General features: G+C 36.9%; 2 protein-coding genes across 2 annotated transcripts; one reads left to right on the top strand and one right to left on the bottom strand.

Annotated features, from left to right (window-relative positions):
* Positions 1 to 7591: 7591 nt before the first annotated feature.
* Positions 7592 to 8554, bottom strand: LOC122085969 (probable lipid phosphate phosphatase beta). Its single transcript, XM_042654594.1, has one exon. It carries the CDS (start codon positions 8430 to 8432, stop codon positions 7740 to 7742), a length of 693 nt encoding a protein of 230 aa, XP_042510528.1. The 5' UTR covers positions 8433 to 8554; the 3' UTR covers positions 7592 to 7739.
* A 6786-nt stretch (positions 8555 to 15340) lies between these two features.
* Positions 15341 to 16591, top strand: LOC122086134. Its single transcript, XM_042654848.1, has one exon. It carries the CDS (start codon positions 15422 to 15424, stop codon positions 16331 to 16333), a length of 912 nt encoding a protein of 303 aa, XP_042510782.1. The 5' UTR covers positions 15341 to 15421; the 3' UTR covers positions 16334 to 16591.
* The last annotated feature ends 3155 nt before the right edge of the window (positions 16592 to 19746 follow it).

The raw sequence follows: 19746 nt of genomic DNA, 5'->3' as shown, positions 1-19746 counted from the left end.
ATGGAGAAAATAACGCTACCAGCTGTTCGCTGAAGCGATGCAAAGTAGATCAGGCGTGAGTAACCAATCCGATTCAGATCGGCTGATACGAATCCTGCAAGTTCTTCATTTCCACGACCCGAAACCTTTTTAGTTCTCCCCATGATATCTGTTTTTTTTTTTAAGAAATTTCACATACTCTACTGGTGTGTTTTGTCAAATCCAAGGGCTTTCCACCAAAAAATTGAAAAAATCAAAGGGATGATATAATGTCAGCCTTTCGTAAAGGGTGGGGTGATCATTTAGTCCCACTATATTTCGACCGTAGAGATTACATTGTCTTTCTCATTTTTTTTTTTTAATTCAAAAGTGCTTCTTATGGAGGAGGGCGAAATCTATGCATGTGTAAGGATTGAACAAATGAGAAAGCATCTATCGAAATGCCATTTTCCATTTTATGGGAGGTAAACCGGTCATTTCAGCCCCAATGTGTTTAGGAGCAGGGTCCACACTCCTCAGTCCCCACAAAAAAAAAATCCCTAGTATTATTGTAAGAAAATATATTAATATAGCACACATGCTGCTTAAGTACCTTTCACATGGCTAAATGACTGACGTTGTATGGGCACCCATCACATCATGAGATCACTCAATCAAAATTTTCTATAATTCACACAAAACTGTCATTCTTAATTGTAGTTTTAAAAATGGATTGAGCTTCTCTTTCACTCATGGTGAAAGAAAAAAATTTTGTCCATAGTCATTGGAACAATTACATGACCAAGGAGAATGATATTTTTCACCAATGAGATAAGAGTCGGATCGTGAATAGACTATGGGTTCTTCTCCCCTCATTGTTGAGGGAAAGCTTTTTACCTTTAAGAATTTTCTTCAATCTTACGTGATAGATTTCTACAAAATCAATTATGGATCATTTACACGTAAATGTTTGATTAGGGAGTAGACACTGATAAGTCATTGCCTGTGGATATGTAACAAAATTTCGCATGATGAGAAGATAATGGCCATGATCACCATCATACAAGAAGAAGAATGAGGATTCATCCATTGATAATACATCAAGTACAAGACATTTTCTTTGCATGTGACAAAATGGATAAAGTGAGAGAATGTTATCTGATGTAGCACAAGTAAATTTGCTTGTAAAAGGGTCACAATTAGTGATAGTTTCTAAAACAACTGATGGTTTCTAAAACAACTGATAACTTCCATTGATGGTTGGAAGCATGATTCGAAAAAATCAGAATGGAGTATCAGTTGGATCAAAACGGTATCAGGTTTGATCAAGATTTTCGATCTTAGTCTTTTTGATCTCGATCCGTATGTATGTTTCAAAGGTAAAATTGTAATTAAAACTGGATAAAAAAAAAGGTAGATCCATTCTATACAGTCCAATCCAAAATGATATCAGTTTTGACCAGTCCCATGATCATTCCCGAGTTTTAGAACCTTGGTTGGAACTTGGAAGTAAGTGAACTTCACCTGGCAAGGTGATGATGTGTTGGACAGTATGTAAATTTGCATTTTAAAAGACGGATCTAATAAAAGGAGATGTTCACATGTATATGAGGAAAGAAATGTTTCCACTCAGAATCGATGAGAGACCAACACAGTAAGACGAGATGATCAATCCTTGAGGACGTAAATTCTATCCCCCTACTTAAGTTTTGGTAGTTCAGGACTTCCATTTCAGGCATTTGAGTTTTCATCAACCTGACTATTAATCTAGTTTATAGAAAACCAACTATTAATCGGTTCAGGTTGTCTTATTAATGCCCATCCCAATTCCCAACCAATCCTTCAAACGAAGTCTGAAAAGCTAAGCAGAAAACTTGAATCAGTTAACCCTAGCCCCACCAAGGACATGGGTCTGGCTCTCTGGCATAGTGTATCTGTTTGTGACCCAGCTCAGGCCAACAAGGTTTCCACAGCATCAACAGTTTTAGTAGCCATCAGCTTCAAACCATCGCAACCGGAGAGTAGGTTCAATGGCATATGAACTTTTTGAATGTGCCATCATCACCTTCATTGTGTCATCATCTACTTGTGTGTTAATCTTTTAACTTAATCCAACATCACCATGTATCAGAATCCAACATCACTAGTAGATTCAATGGCATATGAACTTTTTGAATGCACCATCTGTGTCATCATCTACTCGTGTGTTAATTTATAACTATATCCACCATCACCATGTATCAGAATAATGCTTTAAAATTTGTTTCAAAAAGTAAACTATATTTTTTAAACAAGAATCATTAAAATATAAATTTTTACATGCCTGAGAACTATTGATGAGATATTGCGTTCAATAACCTTGTCGCTATAGAGTATAAACCCATCCAACTGATAAATAACTCAATTTAAGTATGTAGTGGCAACAACAACAACTTAGCATTTTCTTAACTAAATGGGGTCGGTTATATAGATTCATGAAAGGGTAAAATAAAAGGAAATATAAAGAAAGAAAAAAAGGGGGAAGAAAAGACATAGTAACACCACAGGAATGTCCCACCTATAAACAATTGGCAATATAAATCTTTATCTTCCAAACAGCTCTGTTTAAGTGTGCAGTGGCAAACGCATAAACAGATGAAAGTTTTGGACCCCCATTTGGACAAGATTTTTTTTTTTTTTGTTAGGACCACCAGGATAAAATGTATAACAGCATGAGGGACTCAATGGTAATTCAAAGTAGAAGGAGAGACTTTTTCTGGAATTTTAAATTAAGGAGAGACCCATTTGGATAAGATATATAACAGCATAAGGGGGTGTTTGGTTCGGTAAATCAAATGGTGTATGTATCGGATATGAATGTCAATCTTTTGATAGACATTCTTCTGAATTATGTTTCTTTCTGAAAAATCGTTTGGTTGCCTTAAGGCTAGTACATGTTTCTCGCGGGTTGAGATATTGGATTCCGTAGAGAATGCCTTTCCTCTTACTCCTTTTATACTATGTGGTAAAAATGTTGCTCAAATCTGAGTTTAAGTGTTGAGGTAAACTCATATTTGGAATACATCCCTTATAATATGGTCATTCATGGAAAGTATGATGCTCACTTATGAGGGTCATCCTAGTGGAACCAAACAACTCCAAAAATTAAGAATTATCATTCTAAAGAATGTCATCCCTAAGATTTACTGAACCAAACACCCCCTAAGGGACTCAACGGTAATTTAAACTAAAAGGAGAGATTTGTTCTGGAATTTTAAATTAAAGAGGGACATAAAATAAATGAACGCAAAGACATAGGGGATTTTGAGTAATTTAATAAGTTGTACTTACTTGTAATTAACATAAGGGATTTTCTTATTGACACCCCTTAAGGTGTCGAATGATTTGTAACATCACTTTCTTACCCTTTTAGTATAACACAGTGTTTTCCCAATGAATGTAAATACTGGTACATATATAGTAGAAAAATATGTAAAATAATGACAACTTTTTATAATGTCATAATGATAAGCCAATTTCCTATACTAGAAAAAATAATGACGAGTCACTTTCGAATAATTTTTGAAAACTTTTTTATACTCCTAACTTGAGAACTTCTGTAAATAAGACAATGTGCAACTATTCTATTGAGATGGCTCACCAGATTTTATATGTGGCCTACCAAAGAAGTCCAAGTTGTTCTGGACAAATTTGTGATAGTGTTTATTGATGACATTTTAGTATACGCCAAGAGTGTTGAAAAACATGTCGTTCACCTAAGGCTAGTGCTACAGCATCTCCTCATAAATCTAATAGTTAAACACAAAAAATCCCTCTACATGGTAAAATGACCATTGAGAACTAGAAACTATTTGGCGCCAGTTCTGCTGCCCCAAGGGTTAAACATGTCTACTAAAGCCTGTTACCACCATTTTTTTCTTCCAAATCACTGACCAATAGCGACATACAAAAACAAGAAAAATGGAACCTGGCTAGTTTCACTCATGAACAAGCTGTAGCATCCAAAAAATTACAATAAACAATAAGAGCTAGACCTATTATTTTCTTAGATTTTATTAAGAGTGTTAGGAGAAGGAAAAACAATTGAGCAGAACCATGTAACACTAGTTCTTTTACAAAAGAAGGACAACAAGAGGCCAAAAAACCAGCCGACACACCCTTGACATTTTTCTAGGCTTGGCTACAGAAGGCAAGTAATTCCCAGACAAGCTACAACAGCTCATTATCAGTTCTACGCTGATCTTTAAAAATCCGTAGGATCCCTTCAGACCAAGCAAGAGCATAAGGAAGCATGTTAAAGGGGATTCAGCAATGCCTGGTTAAGCCTTGTGCATGCCAAATTGAGAGGAGTCCCTTCGAGTCTTCCCGGATAGGAATGAGAAAGGAAGCTACAAGTCCACATGTCTGTACAATGAACTAGACCATGACCTGCTGAGTCACACTGCTCAAAACAGAGGATGCATTGACTTGCCATCAAGAAGCCGTCGGATGCAATTTCTTGCCAACATCCATGTAAAAAAGGCTATCCATTAGGGAACTTTTGCTCTCCACATTCGCTTATAAGGAAAATCATTGTCATCTCGGGGGAGTAGCATCAAACAGCAGGACTTAACTGTGAGAAAACCATTGGAGGTCTTGGTCCAGAGCCTTCTGTCATGTTAGTTTGGATTGATTGGGCAGCAGCTAACTTGTTAAAAACATCTGTAACTTGTAGAACTTCCTTCTTTGTAAAAGCTCTTTGAAATTGCGGGGACCATACAATATTACAGGAACTTAAGTCATAAAAATCCATGGCCAAAGAAAGGTTGTTTCAGTATTTCCAAAACAAAGATGGATATTCCTCTTAACCAGAACAGTGAGAGCATCATGGGTGAAACGAAACAGCAAGAAGAAAAAGGCATGGCTGAAAAGATATGACAGGAAGAACCAGATATAATCCTAATCCATCAACAGATTTAGAATTGCAAAAATCATTACAACCACTGGAGTGAAATTTACTGGAATTGTTGCGCACTTTCCCTAGGAAATCATTAAGCAGAGTCTCGAATTTTATATGAAATCGTGACTTCGCAAAGAAATTGACTTGGCACCCATAGAGAGAGAACTCCTTCAGAGTTGCCAATTGTCAATGCTTTGCAAGCACAATATTCAAACTTCAGCCAATTTGTATCTCAGACCACGAGGATAGCCAAGGTGTTTGGAGGGGAAATGACCAACCCTACAGCTAAGAACAGAGGCTAGGAGCCATTCCTCTCACCAAACATGATTCTAGGGTGGAAATTTATCCTAGCGCCCAATACACCTCCAAACTAAGAAGGAAAAGCATTAAGTAAAGGATTTGCTGATCAGAATATCTAAGCATAATTAAGTATCGACTGCCAGTGAAAGACATGAATGTCATTGTTCGACACCCGCAAAGCGTTCGAGCAGGCTCATGTCAGCCTTCAACAGAAATTTAACACTTCCAAGGCCAAAATGACAAGGTAGGGGGTGATGGTATCCCTTTAACCAATGCCCATTGGCTCTCGGAACGACATACTGGAACCACAAGATAAACATAGAAAATTACAGATAGTGTTTTACCCAGTCCCATTACTTCGAACTAGATCCTGACCTTCCTAACAGTATAGGATGAAATACAAACTTAAGCTGCTTGAGATTTTATTGAATTTGCAATTTCTCTTTCTTTGATTGGTTTGAATTCATCATCTTAATGTTTCTATGCTGTGCAAATTGTATACCTCTTTCCCAGAAACCTTCTTATTATTGACTCAAGTAGTCACAATCAAGTCTCTCATTTCACCCTTCAGTCTCTAAAGTTTCAGATCTTATCCTCCAACCCTCCAAACAATGGAATTGGGCTTGCATTAAATCTTTATATTCCCTGGCTGAATCTGTTGCAATAAAAAAGATGGGTGGAGGTGGGAGTTCACTAAAACTGGGATTTTCTCGGTTTGATCAGCCTATTATGTAGCCTTATCTTCCCCTTTGCCTTCTTCGTCTTCCCTTGATCCTCTTTGGAAGTTCATTTGGCACTTACAGTTGATGCCCAAAATTAAAATGTTTGTTTGGAGATGCTGTTCTGATTCTCTTGCTATTGAGGACCTTCTTTTTAAAAGGAATATGGGGCCTAATGCTCTTTACCCATTATGTTCTAGTGCGGATGAAACAATTGTCCATGCCTTGTTCCAATGCTCTTTTGCTGCTGCAGTTTGGTTAGTATCTCCCATTCGTTTCAATACTAATGAATATCAAGGTTTGGAAAGTCCGAAATGAGGTTGTGTTTAGAAGAGCTGACCCTGATCTCCTTGGCACCTTAGCTGTGATCCATTGTGCAGCTAATTTTCAGCACAATACAAGCACGTCTGCTGCTTTTTTCAGAGACTTGATCCCTCCAGATCCTCCTCCAGATTGCCTTATAATAGCCACTGATGGGGCTTGGTTCTCTAACTCTTGGAGGGGATGTAGAGGAGTTGTTATCAAAAGTCTTCAAGGAGATTTTGTGGGTGCTAGATGCAAAACTGGCTTTAGCTTTTCAGCTGCTGCAACTGAGGCTGAAGCAGTCTGCAACAGTGTTTTGATGGCAATCTCTATTGGTCTCTCTACTGCTATTTTCTTAAGCAACTGTCAATCTCTTGTGGATAGTCTTAATGGTCTTCCTGTGTTGTTATCAAAAGTCTTCAAAGAGATTTTGTGGGTGCTAGAAAAGCAAAACTGGATTTAATTTTTCAGCTGCTGCAACTGAGGCTGAAGCAGTCTGCAACGGTGTTTTGATGGCAATCTCTATTGGTCTCTGGACTGCTATTTTCTTAAGCAACTGTCAATCTCTTGTGGATGGTCTTAGTGGTCCCTGTACCTATTGACTGGGCTTCTAGATGTATAATTGAGGATGTTATCTCTTTACTTGTAGGTTTTCCCTTTTGTTTCTTTTCGCTTTATCTCCCGGTCTATTAATAGGGAAGCTCATGTTCTTGCTCATGGAGCTTCCCAGTTGGGAATTTATCGGAAGCCACCTCTTTGTCTTGTGAACTCTAGTTTATATAGGAGGAGAATCTCCTCCTCTGATTTTTCTTAATAAAATCAGTTTAGTCTCTGTTTAAAAAAAAAAAACGAAAGTTGTCACAATGCTTAATTCTCTCCTCTAGAAGGCCTCACATTCTATCAGATTAATGTGCCCTTTAGCTCAGAGCCTCAGAAGAAAAAGCTAACCTCAGCTCAAATCCAGACCTAGGAAACTTCTAGGATTTCACTCTCCTCTACTGCACAGATATGCTGTTTTACACATTTTTACAGCCCTAATACAGCTTACCTTCCAGTACTCATGCTTTCTTTCCCAACTGAACATTTAACCTTTGCATCAATTTAACTAGAATTTGATAACAAGCATCCTAAAATTATAAACCTTGTACTAGCATCTATTTTTAAACCTATTCTTAGGTCAAATATCTAACCCAGAGCCTAAATCTTAAGGGAAAAACAATAGTTTGTGGTTTCCTCAAGACTTATAAAGTTGGCAACCAGAAAATCATGTTCACTCCGTTATCACTTCAGCCTAATACTGAGAAAGCCTTGAACTAACACAATCATTAACTAATGAACAGTCACCCAATAAGAGAAGGAGAAAATAAGCAAGTGAAGTCAATGCAGTGCCACATAAACATAAGAAATCAGCAATAAGCATATTATCTTCCACTACACAGCTTCTTGACGACTTACAAAAATTTTGGCTGAAGGTACATAAATTACAAAAGGAATATCCATTATCCAATTTCCAAATAAATTTAAAATTTGAACAAGTTAATCACTATTAAAGCTTCAAGAACACCCAAAAAAGCGCCGGCAGTGACATCAAAAACAAAATGCCGGCCAAGCAAAATCCTAGATACTGATGTAGTCGCAGACCACAAACACACGACCAAGATGAAGAGTTGAATGGTCTTACTCTCAGAATCGATCCATGGACTAACGAATTCATCGCCAGAAGATGTTAGCTGAACCAGTGCCTCTCCGATGGACGCCGAGGAGAAATACAAGAAGGCAGCGATGAAGCAAACCCTAGAGGAGTGGCCACTGGGGAAAGACCAATGATCAACGGAGACCGTCAAATGCATTCCCTTGTTGTAGACGGGGCGAGGCCGACGGATAAGATACTTGATCAGGCCAACCAAGGCAAGATCGAGGAGAAATCCGATGAAGAGACCGATAAGGATGGAGAGAAGGTGATGGGATTTGGAGGCCAAAGGGGAGAAGAAGAGGGCCACTGAGATGGGTAACCAGAAGCGGCCATCGCCGGAGATTTCTAGGGCTTTGAGGACGGAACGGGGGAATGGTTGGCATATCGTGTGGATGTGGAGGGACCACGCCGTGTCTAGCTCTATCAGACGGCGGAGGATTGGGAAGACGGGTTTCTTGGGTGGCTCTACAGTGGTGACGGGGGTCCCCTTGGGTGGCTCTGGTTCTTTTCTTTCTCTCATGATTGGGGGTTTGAAGATTGCTCTACGCCTCTACCCACCTCCCTGTCCCAGCGAGCCTAACTCTTCCCGGCAAATTTCAACACATTGGGTTAGCATGGCCGACAGGTAAATATGGTTAAACCCGACAGAGCTTAAATGACGTTCGTTAAGTTGCAAGTTGCAACAGACTTCTGAAGACAAGGTCAACCCTACCATTGGGAGCACAAATTTGGGCTGGGCCTGGGCCTTCCAGCCCAAGCCTTTGAGTATGAATCTCCTCTATGATCAATGGGAGGGTGTCAATTGGTCGGTTTGGTTTGATTCGGGTTGAGTCATGTAATGCCCTTGTCCATTAACCTTAACCCAATATTGTCCCTTTTGACCCATAGGCCTCAAGTCTTTAAAATGTGTTGTGCCATGTTACGGAGACTAGATGATGTGGGACTAATGTTTACACACCTTCACTGATCTACTAAACATCCTGATACTTATCATATGCTTGATGGGATCACCTCACCAATCTCCTAAGCTGGTCTGGTACTTATAGTATTCTTAACTGTCACAAGTCAGTTTTAGTATGAGAATGATGAAATCGAAACCAAACTAATCAGAAAATTTTTGTTTGATTTGATTTTAGTTTTTTGTATCGAGTTATAATTGGGTTGGTTTCGGTCCACTTAGGGTTCAACTTACCATACAAATTTATACAAAAGTATGCAAAAAAACTAATTTATTATGAGTTTCAAGCTGATCTCAGTTTCTCATCAGTTTGGTTTCATTCAATCTATGTTTTGAAGTGGTTTTGATTTAGTTTTGAGTTTTGGTTTTGATTTGGGGTCGTAATATCCCAAATCAAAACCAATCTAATAAAACTTTTCACTCTGGGCTATTTCAGTTACAGGTTAAGTTTTGACACCCTTATTTCAGTGGGTTGGTTCTTGGTTGAATGTCTCTCTCCTCATGGTGTTGGTCAATGGGCTGGGCCCAAGGACAGAGTAAAAACGATTTGTGGTCCGTACTCCGTAGTCAGCAGCATCCAAGCAGGATAATCCAACTAATGATTTCCGTTGGAAACATAACAAATTGAAAATCCGGTTATTCTTTTAAGATATATGGGTAGTTGATGAAATGATGACGGTTTCTCTTTATATAAAAAAAGGGTCATGAAACTCATGACCAACCCTAACTTGTGCTTATTATACAAAAATACATATGAACCATGATATAACCCTATTATTATGATGTTGATGATGCTGATGACAGGAGTAATGGATACGAATACTATACGATAACATCAAAATTATAGCCTCATAGAAATGATATGATATGTATTTTCATTTAGCTTAATTTATGGTAATGGTTCATAATGTATAGATTCTCTATCTACATTTTAACTTTTTTTTTTTTTTTTTTTTTTGGGTTTATTCAATAATTATTATGACCAAATCATCACCCTACACGATAAAATAAACATCATGCATGTTGAAACCTATTGGCATTATTTTCTTCTTTTTCTTTCTTCCACTTTCATGTGAGAACTTTCTATGTAATTATAACACTATGTAATACGATGTGGACAGATTATTATTAGCTTGGTTAACAACTAAGCAATCATGGTGAGGCAAAACCCTAACATCAACTCACCATTTTGAATTGGATCGATAGGATGCCATAGTTTTTTTTTTTTTTTTTTTTTTTTGGACAGAAAAACAAAACTTGATTGAATGAAATCAGAAGAGGACAATCTCCTCTTAGAATCCAACTTTACAAGAACAAGAGGGGGAGAAACCCACCAAGAACGCAAGAGGATAAACATAGCACTATAGCAGTCCCTTTTGCTAAAACATGAGCTTCCCTATTGGAAGGTCTAGGAACAAATTCAAGGTTACAAAAGGAAAATGAAGAAGCCACAAGAATAATGTCATCAATTACAATTTCTAGCTGCCCAGTATATCCCACTCCCACCACCAGTAACCACAGCTAGACAATTAGAAAAACACTAAATAGCTTTCAAACCTAAAAACTGAGCCATTAGTAGCTCGTCACGTATTGCTTCTGCTTCTAAAGCTGTAGCAAAAAATCCAATATATGCTTTGCAAGATGCCCCAATAAAATCACCCATGTTGCTTCGGATCACCATGTTAGGTCTGACTATGGGTACAAATCTAAAACCCCAATTGAAGAAACCACACAGAGGCACAAGAACAAGAATCTAATAAAATTATAGAGGATCTAATTGTACCTTTCACCAAGTATATTGAAAAAGATTGATATTGGTCACTCCTATTTTCGCTCTTTTGGCTTAGCTATAGATCTTTTACAGTCCCTTAAACCTCTTTGGTTCTCTCACTTTAGTGGTAAGTGGGGAAGAGTGAATAATGGTTGTACGGACAAAAAACCTAGTATTTATAATACTGTCCTGCACTCAAAACCTTAAATCACAATGGGCTGAGCCAGCATATCCCTAAACTTGAAAGTGGACCGAATTAGTTCATGCAATTTGACTCTTACCCATTTAATCAACCCGAATAATTAATTTAGCCCATAAATCTAACACACCACACCTCTATTTGGATCACCCCACCATAATTCGAATAAGTAAGAATAATTATATATATATATATATATATATGTTAGTCAGAAAGAAGTTGGTGTTGTGGTCCTAAATAAGCGAGAAATTGGGTGACCGTAAGTGCTGGTGATTTGCTAGTACCCAGGTCCCAGACCATGCCTTTATTTCTTCGGGAATCAATTCAAAATGAAGGTTCGACCAAGACTAACCCCACCTTTATTTAAAAAAAAAAAAAAAAAAAAGGGTACATTTGCAAATTTAAATGACAAATCTGATAGCTTGATTTCAGTTGTGGGACTTTGTGGTTACCTGTTCATGGTTCAAACTTCAAATTCATTTAATGATTTCATGGCTCGACTTTCTACGCCAACATTTGTTAATAAGAAATCAAACAATTCATTAATGACATTACTTATTAATTATGGGACCCATTAAGGGTGGAATGCATCTTATTTTGACTAGTTCGAGCTGCATTTTGACTCTCTTTTCTTCTTTATTACATTGTGTTAATAGTGTGTTGCCACTTGCTAGCTTGAATACCATAGGTCTATGCATGGATTAAACACTCCATCAATTTATAATCAAATGGATCTATGAAGTGGTTGTCATTGTGATAACTTGTTCTCACCAAAATAGTGTAGTAAGAACTTATATATTAATATATATATATATTATTTTTTTTTTTTTTTTTTTTAAATTTAGAATTTTTGTAGTATAGGATTTAATAAAATTTTATGTGAAATAACTTTATTATCAATTAAAAATTTGTTATACTCAAAGGATAAAAAATGTTATGATTTTATTTTTCACCAATCTGCGTTATAACAAGATTTTCCCTTTTAGGGTTGAATAATATACAACTATAGATCATCTATATAAGATTTATAATTTTATCAAAGAATTTCATAGAAAATATATGTTTCTCTACTTTTTATAATTTTATTTTTCATAGTTTTGAATTTTTTATTATTTGTTATTTGGGAATTAAAAAATGAGCATGTCAATGCTTTGAATAGTAATTTTAAGCAAGCACTTACAAATTTATGCATGATTTACTAAAATTGACTCCCCTTTACTCCCCTTTCAATAATTTCTTGCTAACATGTATCTTTTTTTTCCTTTGAGATATGAACTTGAAACCAAAAAAAAAAAATGATAAATAGGTTGAGAGAAAGTTGAACTCCTGAGTCATGACATCTAATTGTGGGATATTGATCATTGCCAACTGAGCTACCTCTTGGGTTAAACTGGTGAAGTGTCACAACTTACAAGTTCAACCTGATTCTTCTAGAAGAGATTAATTACCCAAATAATCTAAATATACTATGGTTTCAACTGAAAAGGAAATATTCAAAGATCATGCATCTATCATACTGGTGTTGAGAGAAATTCTTGAAAACAGAACCTTTGAGCAGTAGCAGATGATGGTGATGGAGACGGTGATGGTGATGATGATGAACAGAAATCCATCTCATGTGAGATAAACATATCATGATTTCCAGAATATTACAACAGACTCCAATGCCATATTTATTAGCTAATGAAATAGGTGAAAGAAAATCCTTCTTTATCTTTCTCACTCTTCCTCTCTTTGTAGGGTTCCTGAGACCACCACCTTGATGATCACAGACAACAAAAGAAGAAATTTGATCGTGATCAATAGCCAATAAGCACGCCCAACATACGCGCACTTCCCGGGGCTTTAGAGTCAAGAGATTCTGAAGGCGTGAGCCCAAAGGCTGGCAAAGGGCAAAGGCCTCAGCGCCTCAACCCCAACCCTCCACAGTCCACACCTGGCCACCATCGTAACTCGTGCATTCCAAGCCCCTTCCTCACCCGGCAACCCAGTACAGTTCAAATTCTATTTCTGAGACCCTGTCTTTTGTTTCTCTCTCTCTCTCTCCCTCCCAACTTTTCAAGTTGTTTGCTTTGTTTTTTGTCGAGTGATTGGGTATCCAATAAAGCTTTACTTTATCTTGCATTACAAATCTCAATGTTGTCTTCTTCTGATGGAACTCTTCCACTTCGAGTTCTGTAAACAAAGGGACTTTGTTAACTGAAAACCATAGACAGGTAGATAATTAGATAAAAAGTCAAGGATTGGTGGTGAGAAAACTTGTCGTTTTCAGTTTTAGTTTCAGTGCATAGTCACTGCTTCCTCAGTTTCCATTCTCCTTCTAATTCTTCTATTCTCCTATTCTTTCTTTTTCTGTTAGTTGGGTAGTGCTCTCCTTGTTTATTCTTCTTCTATTCTATCTCCTATTCTTCTATTCTCTCTCTCTCTCTCTCTCTCTCTCTCTCTCTCTCTCACCTGTTGACTGAATCTTAAAGAAACTTAAAATCAAAACCTAGCCCATTCCTCTTAATCAGCCCTTTAATACTTTAAACTTTTATTGTATTCCTTTATTTAACAATTAATTGTAATACTATAATGGGTATATCTTAGAATCCGGGGTTACCCTTTAGATTATTGACAATAAATGACTGTCTGCAATAGAGTGCACATGCAATTGATGTTGGACCAACCATGCATTGATTCCCAAGACACCTTAATGATATATTTCTTCATTAATCAATGTTATCAAACAATCCTAAGCACTCTAATAGTTTCATTTATGAGATAAGAGGGAGTTAATTACGATTCCATATCAGTCTTTTGGGGGCTGATCCAAAATTGGTTACGAAAGTGATTTGATGTGATTAATTTGATATGATCTAGGGTTCCCCTACTTTAGAAACTGATTTTTAGGGATGAGTGTTGGGGATTCACATGGATGGAAAAAGTAATAATTTCACATCGAAAGTGAATAATCCGATGTGAAGACTTTTAGGTACTTGTACACCTCATCTTAACAACTAGTTTTTGAGGATAAGTCCATATCGATTACAAAGAGATTTGAGAAAGTTACAATTTCATATGAGTCATATGGGGCTGATCTTACATCGATTACAAAAGAGATTTGATGAAAAGAGAGAGAGAGTTGTGGAGCTTTAATCAAGCAGGTTTTAATTGTATATATCAAGTGATGGATCCTACAAATGCAAGGTCTTATTGGCTCATCTATATACGTAGGTTGTAACCCTAATGGGTTACAATATAATAATGTTTTCAACTGCTTGTGATAAGGAATGGCCTTTGTCAAGGAGGGAAGGAGGTGAGATTATGACCTTGTGTGGTTGTTCTCCTTTCTGTTTAGTTGAATTAATTATGAAAAGGATCTTTAAAGAACTATCCCTTTCATAGAATAACAAATGGACTAATAAGGTTTTGCGAAGGCCCCATCTAACAGTTAATCTTCTAAACCCTCCGAAATCACGAATAGAGATGGAAAAGGAAAGGAAAAACACTTTTCCTTCATTCATTTCAAGAGGAAGAGCTTTCAATTTTAATAACAGTAAAAAATAATTGTTGCTTGTTTTTTAAGAAATAACAAAGTGATCTATACATACCATCCATTCTACGGTTTGTTGGAGAGCTTGCATCATTCATAACTTGACTGATTATGATCCTTCAACCGATTAAGGAATGCTTCTCCCCTTTATTCTCACCCCTTTATTCCAAAGTTGTTAATCAGTTTTAAACATGTTGTGGGTCAATGTAAAGCAGAACTTTTCATTTTAGTTTGGTTTCAATTTTTTATATCTTTTAATGGATTAATTTTTTTAAACTCAATTTTATTTTTCGACACAAGGCTTCTATATGTGTGAGGTTCAAGAAATAAATAATCTTATCTAGAGATTTTGGAGTGATTATTTCGACAATTCAACCACAAGCCCATAATATTTGCATTTTTACTGTTGGGCCAAATGCACCAGTAAATCTTTTATAAATAAGGATATTATATAAAGTGTAATGGATAACATTTATTCTTTTTTCTGGTGAAGGACATTTTATCCTTTTTCAAAGTAAAGTATATTTGGTGACAAAAAGAGTAAATATTTGAACCTGCCAAAATATTATCTAAATCACCAACCTAACTGACCGGAGAATCATATTATGATGCTTCTTAACCGTCAGATTAGCATAACAGCAGATTCATGATTCTTATAACCAAAGTTATGGTGTAGGGAGGGACTAGGGAGTAGGGACCCCATCGAAGGAGATAATTGAGGTCTCTGATCAATCTTATGACACGAGGTACAATATTAAATGGTGGCTGCACAACCACGCTATCAAATCTCTTTGAAAACATATTAATGGACTTTGTCTCTTATTAAAATAAAATTTTGTTTTCTTGTAATGGTGACAGAATACAAAGTATGTAATTTTGAAAACTTTGTGAGGGTAATATTGTCATTTCAGGACAACTCAAATACACTCATTTAAAGACCCTCATTATGTGTTTTGACCCTGTCTTCTCTCCAAGCTTCACCCCCAAAAAATGTGAATGAGATTTGAAGAAGAAAGAGGAAATCCCATCTAACCTTGTCGACGTTAATGGCGACTGGTTGGGTCAAATCGTTACAATGTAAGTCAAGAGCATTCGAAGATGTTTACCATCCAAACCCTAAGCACCTCAACCACTTGCTTGCCTCTTCGAGTTGCAGAAAGAGTGTTCAGAACATTAAGGATGTGGTCGACACTGCCAAGAAGAAGCACAGGAAATCAAACCCACCATCGCCAACTCCATCTAGTCGCAGTTCGAGACAACCCAGTAAAGCAGAAGCTGGTTTGAATCCAACGAACCGGGTCCGACGAAGCGTCTCCTCTCGTACTTCGCGAACGCCGCCGGAGTCATTCTTTCCGACGTTGACTGAGTTGCCTGAGGGACACCCATCTCGCAATGTTGTGGAGATAATCTTCCACACGAGCTGGTCACCTAAAGTGTTCTCGGGTCGGATTGAGATGATGTTCAAAGTTCAACATTTGGCCAAGACGGTGGCCCGGTTCGAAGAGTATCGAGAGCTGGTAAAGTCTCGTTGTGGTGGTGGTGGTGGAGGTGGAAATGGAGGAAGCAGCAGCGCTAGCAGTAAGGAGGATGATGTAAGGTGTGTAGCGGATGGAAATGAAGTGATGAGGTTCCATTGTCTGGGCCCCGCCACGGGATGGATTCACGATGATGGTGGGATGTGTACGTTTTCCGGCAAAGAAGCAACGATACGGACATTTTCCGGCAGTGGAGTGGCTCACGAGAACGCCGGTGGGGGAAAAGGCCGGAGGGCTATGTTGGTGTGCCGCGTCATTGCAGGTAGAGTGTGTAAGCAGATTGGGATGGACTCGTTTTTGGAAGGTCATGGCCGAGGCCGAGTTGGAGTTGGGTTTGACTCGGTGAATGGGGACAATGGGGAGCTCCTTGTATATGATTCCCGAGCGGTATTGCCTTGCTTCCTTATCATCTATAAACTATAAAAAATGTTCAAAAAAAAAAAAAGATGTTCTTGTATTTATCAACTCATTTGCTTTTTTGTTATATTATCTTATCCTTTTTAAGAAGAAATTTGAGTTGACAAATACTTCAACATTTATTTACTCCACTTTGGTTTTCCAATTTTTTTTATTTTCTTCTTCTTCTTCTTCTTCTATCAGAAGAAGATTTGAACTGGTGACTTTGTAAGCATCTGTACTGATCATAAGTTAATGAATGATGAATTTTGATTGATTTTGCCCCATTGTGTATTAGAGAGAGAGAGAGTATTTTGGAGTTATTTTTGTGTTTGTTATTTTCTGGAGCAATGCAACAGTAAGCAAGTTGGGATATGTATAAAGAGTAAGGGGTCCCACCTCTTTGATGTCACTTTGTCCATATTGTAGAGTGATGTCCGGATCTAATGATGATGAAGAACTCACGGGCTGCTGGTTTAAATAGAATCAATGGTGTGTGTTTGTTTGCCAGTTGTCAAGTGTCTATTTGGGTGATGAGTCTTATTCCCACCTGAGACCACTATTCAAACAAGACCCTCTTCTTCTTCTTCTTCTTCCTACACTACAAAGGAGAAGGGACAACCCTAGCTTACAAGTTTGAGCACCAAAATAAAAACCCAGAAAAGAATTGATCATGGTCACATCTACATATGGCATTTAGCATCCCTTTTCCACCTAAACCAAGCTAGCTAGTCAGCATCAAAGGACCAACCAACCAACCCTACTTGCTATAATTCTATGTTTCCTAACAATACACCACCACTCTCTTCCTCTTGGATTTGGTGGAAAAGGAATCAGACAGGAACAGATAGAAGAAATGATAAATTAAGGATGAAATTTGAAGCCATTATCACAAGGTGTCATGACCCATGACCCTGAAGATTATTAATCTCTTTAATTTTCTCCTGGTAGAGATCCTCCAAGGAAGGTGTTAAGGGATGACACATGATTCATGACTGGTATTGGGTGTAGGTTAATTCACGCAAGGAGGAGAAGGAGGAGAGAGAGAGAGAGAGAATTTGGTGCTTGATTATGACAGAGTATCAGATATGGCTAATGGCTGTGCCTAACTATTTAAAGACCCTTTAATAAATGTGATATTTTGACCTTGTTTGAGAGTTTAAATTTGTGGGACATGTTCCAGTACCAATCCATCAATTGTAGTAGAAGGCCTTTGGTTTGACCCCATTGAACACTTGACGGGTCTGTGATGAATGATTTGTTCGTGGGCTTTGTATTTATAGTATATTATTATATCAGATGATGGATGGAGACAGAGAAAGTCTCTGATAAGATTTTAAAATAGAGATTATTAATCTCAAACGCCATTGATGATATCCTTTTGGTAGTTGGTTGGATGGAACAGTGTGATCTCTTGCTTATCATCACCATGTTCTATGCACATGGTTATTCAGTTCATTGTAGCCTGCAAACCCTACACTACAGTTAATCAGTTATGACTAAAAGAAGAAGAACAGGAAAGAAGATGGTATTAATTAAGAGGTATTATTTTCTTCAGGACCTCACGCAATCTTCTTGCACGTTTTTAACATTAATGAGTTCCAGTGGATTATTTATGCACTTGAGACAAATGTGTGAGAGAGAGAGTGTGTTTGTGTGTGTGTCTGAGTGAGTGAGTGGGTCTGAGTTTTTTTTTTTTCCTAATTACATTTTAAGGAACTGCCTTATGGGCCTTTACTCATGCGCATTAGAAGGGAAAGGGTGAATGATAAGAAAGTGAGGGGATACATGTTATATGAGTTAATCCTTGGACTATTGACACTATTGGCTCTCGCAACCAGTGTACCATGCACTGGATTGACTGAAAGAAAGTACGAGTCAAGCGTATGATTTTCATCTCTACCAAAAAAAATTGGGCCATCGACTTACATAGAGGTGTCAATAAATCAGACTCGAATGAACGGATATGGTTTGGATCAACTTTTTAAATTTGTACTCTAAAAAAAGATCTTATTTCTTTAGGTCATAATCCTTCTAACTTATTCCAAACATTAAAAAGTAAAAGGAATTATCACTCACACTGACTTTTTTATATGATTACATCCTAAGGAAAAGGACTCTAAAACCTTAAATACACAACCTTAGTATCCATTAAATTAAATAAAAAAAATGATAATAAATTTATCCAATTCCTTATTATTCAATAAAATAAAATCGAACCAAAAAATGATTTTCAACTTTTGAAATGAATTTACTTTGATTTGATTCCATTCGATTTAAAATGGCTGGTTTTGATTCTATTTTGATATTATTTTTTTTCCCCATAATTAGGCCACAAGAAAATCTGAGCCCATGACCTTTTATTTATGAAGTGTTAATCTTGACCAACTAAGCAATCCCCTTAGGGTTAAATTGAGACCTTTACTTGTGAGTCAGATGAAGTCTCATTCATATAGTAGCATCCTGGTTTGCGCCCTTATCAGAGACTAAGGTATGCTCTTTTTGAACCGAGTCCTATCACCTTTATCAAATCCCTAGCTCTCTTCCATAGTTCAAGTGTCCTACTTCTATTATGGAAATATCTATCTTTCTCTTTCAAATATCAAATCGGACCATGGTTCTAAAATTTGGATTGAATTGGTAATATCAACCAGAACAAATCGATGTTGAAAAATATGGATAAATCTATATGATACAGTTCGATCCAAGTCAATTCAAATCGATATTAATCTTGACCATTTTCAAAGACCAATCTTGAGTTTTAAAACTTTGAACCGAACGATATCATATATGAATTAAGAGATTATTGATGTTACTAGACTAAACAGTCATTTCATCCTGTGACCAACCACCCAACCCAGCTAAATACTGATAAGATCGATACGTTTGGACTGGAATCAGAAAAAACAATAAAAAAAAATGAAAAATATCCATAAATTCATTATTTTAAGACATTTTTTTCCTTTTTATATATGAAAAACAAAATGGAATGTTGAGGATGGAACTTGATGATCTTGTGATCTCAGGATCATACAGAAGAGAACAAGAGCAGCTTGGGACAAATCATATGGTTCTTCACAATTCATGGATGGTAGCATTACATGTTCAAACCCAACTTCAGATGCAAACTAATCTCACTTATTCATTGGCTCTTTTGTTATTCTTTTTCATTTGTTATTTTTCTTGGCTAATACTAGATCAAGAAAAACAGTAACCAAAGAGAATCTAGAATATATAAACTGGTCTTATTTTTAATGAGAATATAAATGAGAAAGAGAAAATTCTATCCATGTCCTATACTTACCATATATTTATTAAAAAAAAAATTTATCTTTTTTTTTTCTTATTTTTTAGAAAAGTAAACTTCCATCTGTCATTCTCCCCTAATAATTCAAAAATCCTAAATCACCTATGCTACCATCCTCTCCCCTCTTGTGCCC

The sequence above is a fragment of the Macadamia integrifolia genome, chromosome 8 (assembly GCF_013358625.1).
Source record: "Macadamia integrifolia cultivar HAES 741 chromosome 8, SCU_Mint_v3, whole genome shotgun sequence".
Classification (NCBI taxonomy): Eukaryota; Viridiplantae; Streptophyta; class Magnoliopsida; order Proteales; family Proteaceae; genus Macadamia; species Macadamia integrifolia.
The sequence above is the reverse complement of the archived record's forward strand: the minus strand, read 5'-3'. Positions and strand labels throughout refer to the sequence as shown.

Coding starts and splice junctions, on each gene's coding strand:
- LOC122085969 (XM_042654594.1), bottom strand. CDS start 8,432: ATGAGAGAAAGAAAAGAACCAGAGCCACCCAAGGGGACCCCCGTCACC.
- LOC122086134 (XM_042654848.1), top strand. CDS start 15,422: ATGGCGACTGGTTGGGTCAAATCGTTACAATGTAAGTCAAGAGCATTC.